The sequence below is a fragment of the Protobothrops mucrosquamatus genome, unplaced genomic scaffold, assembly GCF_001527695.2.
Source record: "Protobothrops mucrosquamatus isolate PMUCROS unplaced genomic scaffold, P.Mucros_1.0 scaffold253, whole genome shotgun sequence".
Lineage (NCBI taxonomy): Eukaryota > Metazoa > Chordata > Lepidosauria > Squamata > Viperidae > Protobothrops > Protobothrops mucrosquamatus.
The window spans coordinates 83578-99654 of record NW_015386601.1 but is presented as its reverse complement, the minus strand read 5'-3'; the positions used below and the strand labels follow the sequence as shown (position 1 = coordinate 99654).

At 38.2% G+C, this 16077-nt stretch overlaps 1 protein-coding gene across 1 annotated transcript in view; it reads left to right on the top strand.

Moving 5' to 3' along the window:
* Positions 1-15709, top strand: part of PIKFYVE (phosphoinositide kinase, FYVE-type zinc finger containing) — a 91425-nt gene extending 75716 nt beyond the window's left edge. Inside the window, exons 34-42 of the mRNA XM_015814458.1 lie at positions 1303-1394; positions 3309-3473; positions 4403-4462; positions 6472-6648; positions 6846-6949; positions 7242-7370; positions 9565-9826; positions 14555-14629; positions 14763-15709. Of these exons, the coding sequence (XP_015669944.1) occupies positions 1303-1394; positions 3309-3473; positions 4403-4462; positions 6472-6648; positions 6846-6949; positions 7242-7370; positions 9565-9826; positions 14555-14629; positions 14763-14878 (1180 nt within the window). The 3' untranslated portion in view covers positions 14879-15709. The remainder of the gene's footprint in view (positions 1-1302; positions 1395-3308; positions 3474-4402; positions 4463-6471; positions 6649-6845; positions 6950-7241; positions 7371-9564; positions 9827-14554; positions 14630-14762) is intronic.
* The last annotated feature ends 368 nt before the right edge of the window (positions 15710-16077 follow it).

The following is a 16077-nucleotide window of genomic DNA, read 5'->3' as shown; positions in this document are numbered from 1 at the left end:
TTTTTAAAGATTTTAATAATGTCACAGCTATAAATATTTGGTTTTAATTGGCTTTTATAGGGGAAATGTTTTTGTGTTGTTTTAATGTGCTGTGAGCCGCCCTGAGTCCCGTGGGGAGAAGGGCGGCATATAAGTTAGTGTTAAATAAATAAATAAAATAAAATAAAAATAAAATTTGACTGGAAATTCTGGGAGTTGAATCCCAGCATATCTGGAAAGGCAGTAGGTTAAAAAAGGCTGATCTAGATTCTTACTAAAATTTTCTCTTGATATTGTATTATATAAAATTGTGCTGTTTGCAAAATCCAGCATTCTGTTTATATGTTCAGTATAGCTTTAGCTTCTGTGATTTTCCAGGAAATTTACTATATGAAGCTTTGGATTGTTACACTCAGTTCAACCGACGATCACTCACTCAACTTGCTCACAGCTCTGGTCAACAGCCACTCTCAAATCACTTTCTACCAAACATTGAATTATTTGCAAAACATGGAGACCCAGTGAATTTTAAGTAACACCAACATTTTATGTACATTTTATGTACAATGTACATTTGCTCTTTCTCACCCATCCACAGACCTATCCCACTACACACTTATCCACACACACTTACATTCTCAACTAGGCTGCCAGGTACTAGCCAGAGGGACGGAAGCTGCCAAGTTTGGATCCAAAGTCCTTGCTTTGTTGATCCATAAGACTGGCACCTTCTCTTGCCATATTGATTTACAGATCTAGTAGCCACTGATAGGACTTGGGTAGGGGTTCCATATCCTAAGGCCCACCTTCTTTTGGTGGGCTTTAGCACATGGTCTGGTTTTTGTGACATGTTTTCCTTTGTTTCCTTAATAAGTTGACTCCTTAAACAAGTTTCCTAGCTTTTGCCCACCCTGCTTGTATGCCTGCTTCGTCTTTAGGTATGACAGGTTCAGACTAATGTCATTATATCAGATCCTGGAAGCCTATCTGTAGATTTGTTGACAGCTATTTATTAACCAAATGAAACCTGAGTTTCAGAAGTGGCATTTTGATAGCATTCATTCTCCAAGACAACCTCCTTGGGAGCAGATTTTCTCCTTTTGTGGGTTTTAGGAATGCATATGTTGGGGAAAGTATGCTAGCTTTGACAGAGTCATTTTCTAATTCAGCAAAGCTGTTTTTATGTTCACTAAATTAAATATGACCCATATGTATGTAGGGTGGTACTTCTGCAAAATTTAGGCTTCTATATTTGGTGCAATCACATTTGCATCAGGTGGATTTTAAGTAAATTGTAGCCAAAAACCTATTTTTGATTTCCAGTATGGCTGAGAGCAGAGTGAAGACCAACAGCCCAGTCCGACTACCTGAAACGAATGTGGGGCAGGCAAGCCAAACAACTGAAGCTGAACAATGTAAGAAATTTAAGATTTTTGTGGGTGTTTGTATCCTTTTATCTGTCTTACTGCAGGACTTGAAAACAACTTGTTCAAATAAGGAAAATCAGATCCTGAAAACTTCAGTATATTGTTCTCTAATTTATCTAAAGTTCTGTTCTAACCCCACAACAAATCTAATGGAAATATTGTTTCAATAAATTTAATAAGATCATTTAATAAAATCAGTGAGGCCTATTGATTCATTAATCTCACAGGGTGTGCTAAAACTGCATTTCATTATATAGAAAAGAAGCCTTTGAATTGAACTTGACATCTTTTTTCTATTTGCTAAAATATCTTTACTGTTACCTTCTTTTAGGAGATCTTTCCAACTTCCCAGCCTAATCTACACTCTTTGTTGTCTGTTGATCTTCCATATAAGTATTAATCAGATCCAGTTTTGCTTAGGTTTTTTTAAATCAGTCAAGGTTGGCTAGATACTGCCCCCTGCTATAATTAATTCACTTTTTCTTTTAAAGATATGCTACTAGTATTTAATGCATTCTTAGAAAAACAGTACTTTACTGGCTCAGTTCAGGAATCAAAATTAAAGGATCCCCTGCAGATCCTCCCCTATCCTGTCGTCCTCTTCACCCCATCCAGTCACGGGAACCAACCAACTTTCTTGATAATTGGTTTCATATCTCAAGCTGCTTTTAATGTTAGGATGTTTTCCTGATGTTCATTTGGAGTTTGTCTTCCTATAACTTCCCATGCATGTATGTTAGACCAAGGGTCCCCAACCCCTAGTCCTTGGACCGGCATCGGTCCACAGCATGCCAGCAAATGGGCCTCACAAACAAGCAAAGCTCCATCCTTGGGATGCAGGCAATATTCAAAACCACACCCTCTCTGGTCCGCGGAAAAACCTTTCTTCAGGGCACCGGTGCCCAAAAGGTTGGGGACCTCTGCATTAGACAATAATGTATAGAAAGAATTTGAATGTGTTAAGTGCTACCTCATAGGAATAATCAGGATTTGTATCTCAACAAAATCATTAGTAAGGAGCAGCAGTAGACCAACTCCAACAGATAGCCTTCTAGTCTCTGCATGAAGTCCTGCAATAAGGACCACCCTTCCTCATAAATAATTCTGTTCTTACTGTCAGTTAATTTCTGCATATTTCTGTATATGGAGCCCTTTGATTCAATATTACCCTTCTTCTAAATGATTGCCTCAAAGGGTGCTATCATATCACTCCTTTGTTGCCAATTCTCCAAGGAAAATCAGAGTCGGTGTTTTCTCCTTCCCTTTATAGGACTTGCTTTTCATATTTCTGCCTATCTGGGAGAAGGCTGCATTAGGGAGCATTTTCCCTCTAAATGGAGAGTATTTCTTTGTTTACAGTAACAAATCAATTATGTAAGTTTAAGTGGACCAGTTCAATGGCAGGATTTATTGCTCATTGTTACTTTGATGATAAAGATCTGTGCAGTCCTAAAGCAGTTTAATGAGTCAAAGTATGGACAAGATATGTATGCTACCTTTTCGTTTCTCACTTTTTTAACTTTTTTGAATGAATGCATTTAAGCCATTATCTGATCATTTAATCTGCACTGTATTAGGAACAAGCCAGGCTTCTCACCTAGCAGAAGAATGGTTTCTTGATTTAAATAAGATGGAAACCAGGATAATTACCGTAGATATCTTGTGATTAAATCAGAGATGTTGTGTTGTTTATTAACCTGAGATAATAGGTGATTTTTTTTGTCACTGGTGTTTGGTAAAATTTTATTCTGAAAAATAGTGTTCTTGCCTAACACTTCCATACAATTTCTCCAAGCTGCTATGAAATGACATGGAGAAACGGGTAATTAGGCTGGCATCACTTGGCTTGATGACAGATGATGAAAGAGCTCCCCCAAATATTTTGTGTGTTCATGTCTTTAGCAAAGAAGCCATATGGAGTTCTGTCCTTCTTCCGTGGCACAGGAGGGAAAAGTCCAGATCTATCTTCTCAGAAAAAGGAGACCTTGCGTGGAGCTGACAGTGCCTACTACCAAGTTGGGCAGACAGGGAAAGAGGGGGCAGAGAACCAAGGAGCAGAAACCCAAGGTAAAAAGTGTAGAAACTTTATTCTTGCTTTCCTCTTCCCCACCCAGTATTCCTCGATTAATGAAATACAAACAAGTTTTCATCTTCTGAAAAATGATATTAATAGTAGCAAAACCTAATGGGAGGAGAGGAGACTACGTGGTTGGGGTAAACATGACCGCATTGACATCCAAAAGCAAAACCTTCAAATAAATGGCAATCTTTTTCATTTTGGATTGCCTTTCTGCTTTTTTCCTGTCCATTTCAGTCTGAATAATTGGTTTGCTCTGTTTCTCACTGAAAACAAGAAGGGAGGGAGAAGAAAAATTGCTCTCCTCTTCAGAAGGAGAATCGCTTAGCAAGCTGGTAGAAGATATCTGGCCCCTCTAGTGAAGCTGTGTCAGACTCAAAAGAGAAAGAAAGGGTAGCTGGAGTCACTTTAAAAACTCTTCAGTTCTAGTCCCTTTAAAAATTATTTCCCATGATTTACAAATGTTCAGAATGACTGAATTTATGTGGGCAAAAAGTACATAATTTGAATCCATAATGTCAGGATTTGACTCATATTTCATGCTTTAAAACACAAAATGATGGAGTTGAAAAATTAGGCAGATTAATTCACATAAAATGAGAATAATTTTGGATTCTAGTATTTTTTTTCTTCATGTTAGTTTCATTTAATAGCAGAAGGCCTCCAAAATTGATTGTAATTTGCTGTGGCTCTGTGTTTTATTTATTAATTACCGTGTTTAATAAATGTGTTTTGGGATTGGGGGAAGATAGGATTTATGAATGGCGAGTAGTAGCACTGATCGAGTTTGCTTCACGTTTTAATATTGGCCAAACTAGCAACTCCTGAAAAATGTAATAGTTCAAAAATAGTTAACTGTCAGACTAGATAAAGCACTCTGTGCATCTTTAGTCTATTTTTCTTGTTCATATTTTTCCAGATGAAATAGAGGGAAGTGATGCACAAAAGAAGCAGCTTGGAAATCCACATGTTGAACTTCGTAAGTAGATAACAAAACAACACATACTACAAAGCTCTTTGTAAATTAATAAGTAACTATAGGTTCACACTCCGATCTTGATCATGTGATATCAAGATGAATTTGGCAGACCCTTGAAATTGAGATGGAGTATATATATTTTTTGTGTGCAGAGCAGGTCATTTTTCTGTAAGATGTCTTTAGTTCATTATGTCACTGCTATTTATTCTTATTACCACAAGGAGTCAGAATACTGAGGTGTTTCATTTAGTAACTTTGCTCAGACTTTGCTATTGAATACAGTATTCCAATATTCAGATCCTCCTTTCCTGATATAGCTCTCTCCATTCTCATGAAATGTAGCCCATATGTGATTTGAAATGCAGGTAACAGATTATATTAGGCAATATGGAACAGAAGACTATAGGTACTAGTATACTAACAAGATAACAATTAACAAGTTACATCATCATCAAAACTCAGAATAGTATTTGAAGACCTATCATATGTATACTTGCATGAGCCACTAAAAAACAATCTCATAAAATTCATTTTATAGCCATTTCAGAAGATATTACAGATAGTCCTTGGTTAACAACCATTCATTCAGCAATCTTTTTAAATGACATGGTGCTGAATAAATAGTATTTATGATTGGCCTAGAAATTATGGCCATTGCAGTACTCCTGTGGTCTGGATGTTTGGATGCTTGTCAGCCCATCCACTGACTGCAGGGGCATTTCAACTCCGTTTTAACTATTGTACACAATGGCACTCCTCAGCGGCCTCATCACTGAGGCTAAAATATAGGCATGGGGCCTTCAGTAGTCTTAGCCAATTGCCACCCACACACACACACTCTAGGCCACTACTTCAGGTCCTGTTCCACCAGTGACATCTCAACCATGTACCACAGCCGGCCATCACAGCACACAGCCCCAACATTTTGCAGTCCCAAACAGATCCACCTGACATACTTCCTAACCTTTCTTCCTAGAGGTGTGTCCTGGCTGTTGGCTTGCCAGGCCATCTTCCCAAAGCATCTATGCTGTTCTTCAAATAGCACACACCATTCTCTAATTAGTGCATTCTGTACTTGTGGTGCTTTGGAAGGTTTCTGAGGCCTTCTGAAATTTCACAAGAAGACTGCCCACAATTTGAAAAACAGCACTATGCTATTTGAGAACAGTACCATTTGGAGAAAAGCTAAGAAGGAAGAAAAAAAGCAGTCTAGCAGTCAACCCAGATAAGCAGATATTAACACCAGGCAAATAATCAGGCAGAAAATTATGCCTTAATCAAGAAACTACCAGGAGAAACTATACCCCCACCAACACAGGCAAGGCAAGCTATTGCATATAAACAGGAAGCAAACCCCACACTCACTCGCACTGATGATATTCCCTCGTTGGATAATGAAGCATCTGCAAGCAAATAGAACACCAAGGTGTTCAATCCTGAGTTCAATCCTGAGCTACACAAATTCTCTTCTATTGATTACATGTACTCTTAAAATAATTTGTGTAGCACAGTTTAAATGCTGCGGCTACATGAATACAGAAATCGTTGTTCTTGCTTCAAAATCTTTTCTAAAAAATGCAGTAGAGTAAGAAGAAAAGGAATGAGCACATAAAGTTCAGTTCTGCAAATACTGAGATTCCTTTTCATACTTTTTGATTGCAATTCATATAAATGACTATTTATGACAAGTAATACTTTCCCCTCCATACTTAGCCATTTTTTTCATGAATAAAAGGGACCTCAGGTCTATAGCTCAATTATCAAAAACATCTTTTGCTTGAAGAAAGTCCCAATTTCCATAATCTCCTGTTTCTCTCTTTGTATGTATACATACACTCACATACCGCAGATTACTATTGCACAGTTGAAATAAAAAAGTTCTGATGAACCACATAGATCATCCTCCGGTCTGAGTTAGGAAAATAATGTAAGCATCTAATCTAGAAAATGGAACTTCCTTTATTTAATCCATTAAAAAAATAAAATATTTATTTTGTGTGTTTTTGCAGAATTCTCCGATGCTAATGCCAAGTTTTACTGCAGGATTTACTATGCAGGGGAGTTCCATAAAATGCGTGAAGTGATTCTTGGAAGTAGTGAAGAAGATTTTATCCATTCTCTCTCTCACTCACTGCCTTGGCAGGCAAGAGGAGGGAAATCAGGAGCTGCTTTTTATGTGACTGAAGGTAGATACCTTCTCAATACCTCATAGACCTGGGCTCTTCCTTGTTATGGCATGTGAACAACTCTGAGATGACATCTCAGTAACTAGAGATAAAACTTGGGTCAGAGAAATCCTTCTGTGATACAGTTTTCACTGGTGATGTTTGGAGGAATTGCAGTTACGTCTTCATACAGTAGATCAACATATTTTCTTCTTTAGATGACCGATTCATCTTGAAACAAATGCCTCGCCTGGAAGTCCAGTCCTTTCTTGACTTTGCCCCGCATTACTTCACATACATTACTAATGCCGTTCAACAAAAGGTAAGATTTGTGGAATATTTTATCCCTTGCCTTTAAAAAACCAAGAGGAAGCATCAGGATTAAGTAGAAATATACGACAGAAATAAACATAGCTTATTTACTTATTTACTGACTTACCTTTGAGTAATATCAACTGAGAATGCCTTTTGAAGGAAGACAGTGTTGACTTTGTGTAATTCTTTATATATTTTTTAACTTGTGTCTGTATTCTTTCTTACTAAATCTAGATAAACATTTGCATTGGAGAGTAGAACCTAGAGCAACTGGTGAATAAATTAACACTTTATTTCAGAAACCCACAGCTTTGGCCAAGATTCTTGGGGTTTATCGAATAGGCTATAAAAACTCTCAGAACAACACAGAAAAGAAGCTTGATCTGCTGGTCATGGAAAACCTCTTCTATGGCAGAAAAATGGCTCAGGTGAATAAGTGTTTTGTTACAGAAATGGGAAGTGTTGTTTTTCTTCTGGGTTGCTATGGAAGATTTAATAAGACTATTGCTTTCAATAGCAACTTGTTATACTTGAGAATATTGAGGAATTACCTGCAATGTTTTCCTCTGTAATGGATCTCCATCAGGGAGTTCTGTTCCAGTTTAATTGCTTTGGTAGGAAATTATGACATGTCCTACCTCAATGCAGCATATAAAAGGTATTTAGTTATTTATCCACTGCTTTTTGCATGGAATCCTGAAGTGGTTTTTGAACCAATTACAAGGGCAGCCCCACTTAGAATATAATAGGGTAATCCATTCTAGAGGTTATCAGTGTATAAATCATTGTGGCCAAACTTTCCCAGACCAGGAAGGGAAGTTGACAGTCAGCATTCCTAGATATGAAGATCACCTGTTCCTCTAATGACAATGAGGGATTCGAGAATATCATTAGCTGCAACTGGGTTCTTTCAGAGGAACATGTCCTCCACTAGAGCATTTTCTTCATTCCTAGACTTTGGAACCACTTACCTTTAGTCCTTTTGTTGGATTTTAGCTTTAGTTCATCCAATCCACCATCACAGTTAAGGACAGATTGGATTATGCAAGGCTCCACTTCATTCAGAGAAATAGCCCTGACTATGGTTAGCATATCCTCCAAATTCTTTAATAACCACATCAAGTGGCTTCATGTAGACTCTGAACAGCACTAGAAAGAGGATGATACTTTGAGATTCTCCATAACAAGATTGCCAATATTGTTCCCTGGAATCCGTCACACAGAGAGGAATGGAATTGATGACTGAAAGTGCCCCCAATCTATGGGATGTTTTGCAAGAAATGTTCTGCCTTCAGAAATCGTGGGCGTTCCATCACTGGAGATTTTAAAGAAGAGACTAGACATTCACCTGTCTGAGATGGTATAGGTTCTCCTGCTTGAGCTGGACTAGAAGATCTCCAAGGAGATCTATTCTATTCTATTCTATTCTATTCTATTCTATTCTATTCTATTCTATGAATACCATGAGAAGTAATAGAATAGAGATGTTATATTCTCTGCCTCACCTTCCCATTATAGGTCAGAGTGATCAAAGCCACTTTTGCCCTGTAACCAGGCTGGAATTCAAAGTAGAACAGATCTAAAAACACAGATGGGCATGTAGTCAGTTTATTGCTGCTGTATAAACTGAGCAACATTTGCAGTCCTCTGGGACCAGAGAGGTTCTTTTCTTTTCAGGAAGGTTCATTCATTTGGCCCTTTAAAGGCAGAAGCCATTGTCCACTTATGAAATGATGCATATTAACAGTCCCTGGACAAAGGAGAAGGTGATCAAATGAATCACTACAAGCATTTTGTCCATATTTGTAGGCTGAAAAAAGTGGAACTGATCTTATGAACTTCACCAACCAAGCATTGGACATTTGGTTCCTGGCTGCCACCTATAACAGTCACGGTTCTATCCCTAAATTATTCTGAAAAACTACCCTATCAGAAGTGTGAAGACTGGAAAATAAAATTGATGGGAGCAAATGATACTGATCCCAAGGCTATTTAGAATAGTTCTGTTGAATCACTACTTGAGGCTGTGATGGAAGCAATGAAATAAGCACTTTTTGCTGCCTTCATTGTCAAAGAGCAAGCAGGATTATGGGTTCAGTAGCACTTTCTCACATTGAAGCAGGGGTGTATCTGCTCCCTAATCATTGGAAATTCCAGAACACCGCAGGGCAGACCGAATCAGTCTCCCCATCACAGCTAGGAAGCTAAGTTTTACCAAGAAATGTTCTGATCATTTTATCAGTGAAAAGACATAGACATAACCGGTAAAGATTGCACTGATAATCTAACAGAGATTTAAATAAGTTCTAAATAAAGGATGTTGTGGTATCAGAAGTAGCCATGTGAGCTTTTAGTTGAGAGAGTTGTACAATTAGTACAATATTAAATCTGGCATGAATGAGAATTACATTTATTTATTAAAATATTTATTAAATGTACACACTGCTGCTCTCACGAGGTTATTATGCTTTTTAGAAATTTGCCAAGCTTATAAATTACAAATCCTGTAATATGTATACTACAGATTTTTTAAATTAAATAAATTAACTCTTCCTTTTGAATTCAGAATTCTGAAAAATTCTCCCTCTGTTAAATTAGTGTATTGTTTCCTTTTACTATTAGGTTTTTGACCTGAAAGGTTCTCTGCGAAATAGAAATGTGAAAACTGACACAGGAAAAGAAAGTTGTGATGTGGTTCTGCTGGATGAAAATTTGTTGAAGTTGGTGCGTGATAATCCCTTGTACATCCGTTCTCACTCCAAGGCTGTGTTGAAGGCTTCCATCCACAGCGATTCGTACTTCCTCTCCAGCCATCTCATAATCGATTATTCTCTTCTCGTGGGCAGGGATGATACCACTAATGAACTTGTTGTTGGAATTATCGGTATGTTATCTTTGTCTGCAAATTACCAAGGTGTGATTGTCCATTAAACAGTTATTTACATAAGGCAAATTATTTGGGTTGGCTGATATTCTGTTTAGATCAGTTGTGGCCTATAACTTGACTATCTCTATTATATCAAAAAGTGTTACAAGGAAAGTGATGGAGTGAGAAATGATTCTTTAGAAATTATGCTGTAAATCAATCTTGACAATACTCCAATCAAATACAGGTAGTCCTTGATTCACAACTGAAATGTAGCCTACGTTTTATGGTCAGAAGTCATGATGGCTGTTAAGTGAAGTGCCCACAAGATCACCTCATAATCCTCCCATCCTGCTTCCCCTAGTACAGTCATTAAATGAACAAGCAGGTCGTTAAGCAGAGCTTGAGGTACCTCAGGGCCCCTGAGAAAGGACCTGGAAGGCCTAGCGCAGGCCTTGCCCCAGGCCTCTCAAGGCCATCCCCACTTCCTGAGGCATCCTTTGCTCTATATTCCACCCTTGAGGTCCCCACAGGCTTTGGCCCTGCTTCCCACCTCACAAGATCCCACACATCCCTACTCACTCCATGTCACCCACTCCGCACTTATCTTTCAAAGATCTCTGGAGCTCGGATTAGTGAAGCAAAGAAAGCCGCTCTGTTGCTGAGCCACGTGGCTGCCATTTTCCAAGTGGCCACAATTCAATGCAGGTATCCTAAAAATGGCCACTTCTGGGATCATGCCACATAACCTAACAACAGAGCAGCCTGGCCTCCTTCCCTAACCCAAGCTCTGGAACACCAGAGATCTTTGAAAAGTAAGTGAGGAGGAGATTATGAAGCCCAGTGAAGCAAGGCCTGTGGGGATTCGGGGGGAGTGTCGCTGCAGCTTTGCTGCACTCAGTTGTAAGAGCAAACGATTGTGGGGAGGCTGCAGTGGCCATAAGTTTGGGACCGGGTTGTCGGGGGGGGGTCCATCTTAACTTAGGTGATTGTAAGTCAAGGACCACCTATACAGATAATCTGTGAGTTACAACAGTTCAATTAGCACCTGTTTGAAGTTACGCGATAAGCGTCCCCTAGTGTTTACAGTACAATCCCGAAATTACGTATGTTGCAGCACCACAGCAGTTGTTCACCCTTAGGACTGACCACAGAGATACTGCAACATTCACCCTGCCTATTCCGCCCTTGCTCCCTACAATTGCTTCCCCCCTCTCATCCTGCCATGCCCGGTCACTTACCTTGTGAGAATCTGTCTCCTTTCTGCTGCGGTTTCTTTGATAATTTCTCTTCCAGCATCCAATTGGTTTGCAAATGCTTTTCACGCGCCAAGAGTGAAATGTTCTGAGCACCTTGATCTCGCAGGACTTTAGGCCGCAAGATCATGGTGTCCAGAAGCTTCCAGTCTCCACATAAATATTTTGCAAGCCGATGAGACTCTTTGAGGCAGCGAAATTGCACTGTCTCAAAGTATCCTGTCAGCTTGCAAATGCTTTTCGCAGGCCAAGAGTGAAATGTTCTGGGCTTTGTGATCTTCCAGTCTCTGCATAAAAAGTTTGCAAGCCGATGGAACTCTTTTTATATATATAATATTTTATTAATTTTTCAATTTTACTTTTGAATATTTAAAAAGCAACGTGTTGACTGGATTAATCAATAGCTCAATAACAAAATCTTAGTACAAATCTCAGGCTACAACATCAAATATTTCTTCTCTTTTCCCCTTAACAATTACTGTCTCATGTTCAGGTTGGTACATTTCTAATTATATCAGTTCAATAAGGACATCATTATTACATTTATCAATAAATTTTTAGCTTATACATATCTTGGTTACATTCAATGTTCATAAACAATCCATATCCTGTTATTGATTTTTACTCAATTTTTAATTTCTTGCCAATATTCCAATTTAACCTTTGATAGTTATAATTTTCAGACTTTGGGTAACCAAAATTTCCCTTATTTCACTATATAACAAACTATAATATCTAAGATCACATTTTATCTATTTAAATATAATCTTGTTCTATTTCCTAAGAGTTATCTATTTCCCACCATATTAAATCATCTACTTAATACAATATCCCCTTTAATAAATCAAAAACCATTATATATATTGCCTGGGTTAATCAATAAATCAAACATATTCATAGTATTTAATTTTCTTTTCCCTTTTAGATCTAATTTTTAAATATTGAACCGATAAAATCCTTATTTTCAACTGGTTTCCAAATATTTTAAATCTAATAACCAAAATTCCCCTTGTCTCAACATCTCCCTTTAACCCACTAATTGGCAATCTAAAATCCCCTCTTATGAGTTAAAGTCCCAATTTTTTCAACCTTATTCTAGCTTTCTTCTTTTGCCAACTAGGCTTCCATACCAGTTCCTTTAAATCATCAAATAGATCTCCCTCTATTCTTATATATGTTATTTGAATTAAAGGACACCATTTGATTGCCCGTTTTCTGGAAGGACTAGCCCATTTGTATTTGTTAAATTGTCTCCCTGTTATTCCAGTTCCCCTTGTTTGCGCTAATATATTTGTCTTCAATTCAATCTGTTCTACTTCTTTCTCTAATTCCTTCTGAGTTATATAGAAAGTCATTTCCATTTTCAATGTTGTCACTTCCTTTTCTGGATTTTCCATCAGCTGTATTTGTTGGTCAATTGAGTCCTCTGTCATAATATTTGGTTGTCCCGCTTCTTCTGTTATCTTCTGCATTATTGGTTCTTTGGTAGTAGTCAAAATTTGGCTTTGTGCATCTGAGCTGGCATCTTGGTCTTTTATTTTAGGTCTTATTTAGTCACAAGCTAAAAGAATGGTTTCATGTATTGCTTTCAACATAGAAAGATTTTTTTCCTGGTCTTCATCCATCTCTTTCACTTATTTGTGAATAGTCTTTCTAGTAAAAGTTATTTGTTAAGCAAAAGTCAGTAAAGGTTTACATTCACAGTTCAAGTAGGCCAGTTTTACTGCCCAGCTGTTCTCTTACAATTGGGTATCTTGCAGATGGTGCCAAGGTCAAGAAAATCTTATCTACGTTCTGGGCTTTGAGCCAAGTCTCTTTTTGGGAAATAACAAATTGCCATACCAAGCTTCACCACAAGATGTCACTGGTGCCATTTAAGGTTTTTTAAGTCCTGAATTTTTCTAATTCTTTTTCCAATTATATTTCTCTTTTGTAGATAAAAACAAGAGTCTCCAGTAAAAATAGGAAAATGTTTGGTCCCCAAGTTTCAGAAACATATAAATCCAATTAGATTAAAGTTGTTCTTTTTAATGCTTTGATTCCCCTGGGTACTCAGACGCCGCTGTTCTTAGATGGTGGAATAGAAATTCCCTTCCCTCTCTCCTCACAGGGGGAAGATACTTCAAAGAGCTTTTACAGGAAGAAAGTACTTAGGGTAAAGAGAAGATAAGATCTCACCCAGTTTCATCTGCTTTCAAAGTACTTGGTAGTAAATTTGACTTCGGCTGTCAGCAGCTTAGTGACGAGCCATAGCTGGTCTTTTCCCCGTCGGTTTGAAGAGCTGCCCCAGGTCAAGAGGAAGGGGTGCCCCCCTTCCGCAATCAAGCAGGGGTCCTCTCCTTGCTCATTGCCCCTACAGGGTGACTTTTGACCCTTTCCAGGGTCCCCCAGCGAGATAAAACCAGACGCTGGAGACGAGGCTCACCTCCATGCTTCTGCCCAGGCCGTGATGGCAAACCGGAAGTCCCGCTGGAACTCTTTGAGTCAGCGTGATTTCGCTGCTTTCAAACTTTTTACACTGAGACTGGAAGCTTCTGGGCACCATGATCTTGCGGCCTGAGTGAGATCACGTTGCCCAGAACATTTCACTCTCGGCACATGAAAAGCATTTGCAAGCCAATCGGATGCTGGAAGAGAAATCATCAAAAAAAAATGCGGCAGAGAGGAGACAGATCCTCACAAGTTAAGTGACCCAGTGTGGCAGGATGGGAGGGGAAGCAATTGCATGAGGTATCTCAATGGGTCCGGAGAGGCCTTGGGTGGTCTTAAACAAGTGGCCTGTTTCCTAAGCCCCCCCCCATGGCCTTCCCCCCCCATGAGATACCTCATGTGCACTTAGCGACCCACACATTCAATTAGTGAATGCGTGGGTGAAAGCAGGGAGTGATCGCATTCAAGGTATGCGATTCACTTCTACGAATCCTTGAATTACGAATGGAACTGGCAGGTTCCATTACATTCGTAACTCAAGGAATACCTGTAGTTAGATTACAGCAATGTATTCAAGATTTGGCTTATTTATATAAATTTCATAAACTTGATAATGTTTGTTTCATTTAACTCAAAACACATATTTCTTCAGTTAACATTTGTTAAACCCTTCAAATTCTGGTCCTGTATATCAAATTCCTTGGAGCCTATTCTCAATATATAACCCTGAGGAATAGTCTCCTTGTGGTGGCTATGTTGTAAAATGGGAAGACTTTCAGGCTTGGCTTCATCTTTGTTGCCCATTGTAAAACATGTTTTATTTTAATGAAGGTCAGAAGTATGCACTGGAGACAACTTCGCTAAGTATCACTTGAGTGTAATGAATTGTTACTGTATAAAATTTATAGTTTAAGTATAATTTATACTTTAAAAGGCATTTTGGCAAACTACTAGAATTTGGTTGCAGTCTCATAATGCCTAGGAAAGGCAATAAAGATATCCTATTTTACCAAAATGTTCTTTGTGTAATTACCTAATGCTATGTACTTTTTTACATCAGATTACATTCGCACATTTACTTGGGATAAAAAACTTGAAATGGTGGTGAAGTCAACAGGGATCTTAGGAGGACAAGGTAGGTCTAAAAAAATTTCCTAATCAATATTGATTGCATTTTCCTCCTTTCCCAGCTGCCAAATATTGGATGTTTTAAAAGTATTATTTATTATAACATTTTCAAGGATCTTTTTCTTCATTTGCATTATTAGGTAAAATGCCAACTGTGGTATCTCCGGAATTGTACCGTACTAGATTTTGTGAAGCAATGGATAAGTACTTTTTGATGGTACCAGATCACTGGACAGGCCTGGGCTTGAACTGCTAAGATAAAGTGGTGCAACGGAATGATTTCTTCTGATTCAAAAAGGATATAACAGAGGACTGTCTTTCTCCATTCTCATCCTCAGCTCACTTCTGACATCAGCAGCTCAAGGGTCTTCTGCTACAGCCTTCATAGCTAGGCTTTCTTGCCATGTGAATTTGCCCTTGAGATGCCAGCACCGCAGTGGAAGAAGCATTCAGTTTTCCGAATCAGAATGTTAACTTTCACGAAACCTGAAGTGGACAGGTCTGGGACCAAGGGGGAGCTTGTCAGAAATTACGCGGCATTGTATTGATGCACTGATTAGGCAGTGGCTTTTGTGAACAGTCAAAACAATGGTCTTAATCATAGGGGGCCTACTGGCCCCGCCAATTGCAGTTTTGATTCTGTTGTCTTTAATCATGAGGAACCAAGTGAGACTGTTAATAGTGCTGCCCCTGTGGTAGGAGTTTATTTTGTAAGCGTTATTGTATATTGTGTGATTTGTTACGCACTGGATTTATTTTGCAACTTTCTGTTGAGCAGTATTTTGATTATTTTAATCATTTCATACATCCCATATGGTCATTTGGAGCCCTGTTTTAATGTTGTACAGTTTTTGTATGGTCTGATATTTTATTGGAGGGCTTCTTCTCTTTCTGAATTCTAATTTAGGCTTGAAACAAATTTCAGAAAAGTTCAGGTTCAAATATATATGTGCCCCAAAGGTAAATTTTTTCTCAAGTGGAACCTCTGTGGTTGAGTGTCAGTCTCAAACCACTAGGTGTTACTTTAAAATATGCCTTTAACTCATTCCATTCTCTCTTTTTGTCACAGCAAAATATTGGGATGTTTTTGATCAGATTTTATTTTAATTCAATAATTAATAGCTACTTGATAAAAACATTATCCTAGTTTCTTTTAATTTTAGCGCCATTCGAGGAATGTACTATTGATGTTGCTGTGCTGCACATACTCAGGTTGTATTAATAAATTAGGCTGTTAAAACAGTAGTTCCTTTGGCACCACAAAACATTTGCAGTTGTGGTAGATGCTCTGAACAAGAAAAGAAACAGGAGGAGGTATGAGGAGGATATGGGTGGGTGGCAAATTAGACTTCATGGGTAAAGATTTGGGTACTTTTACAAATTGAGAGTAAGCACTTTTTAGTATTTTTTGTAAATACAAAATGTTTACTACATTAAAAAAAGATGTGTCATTAA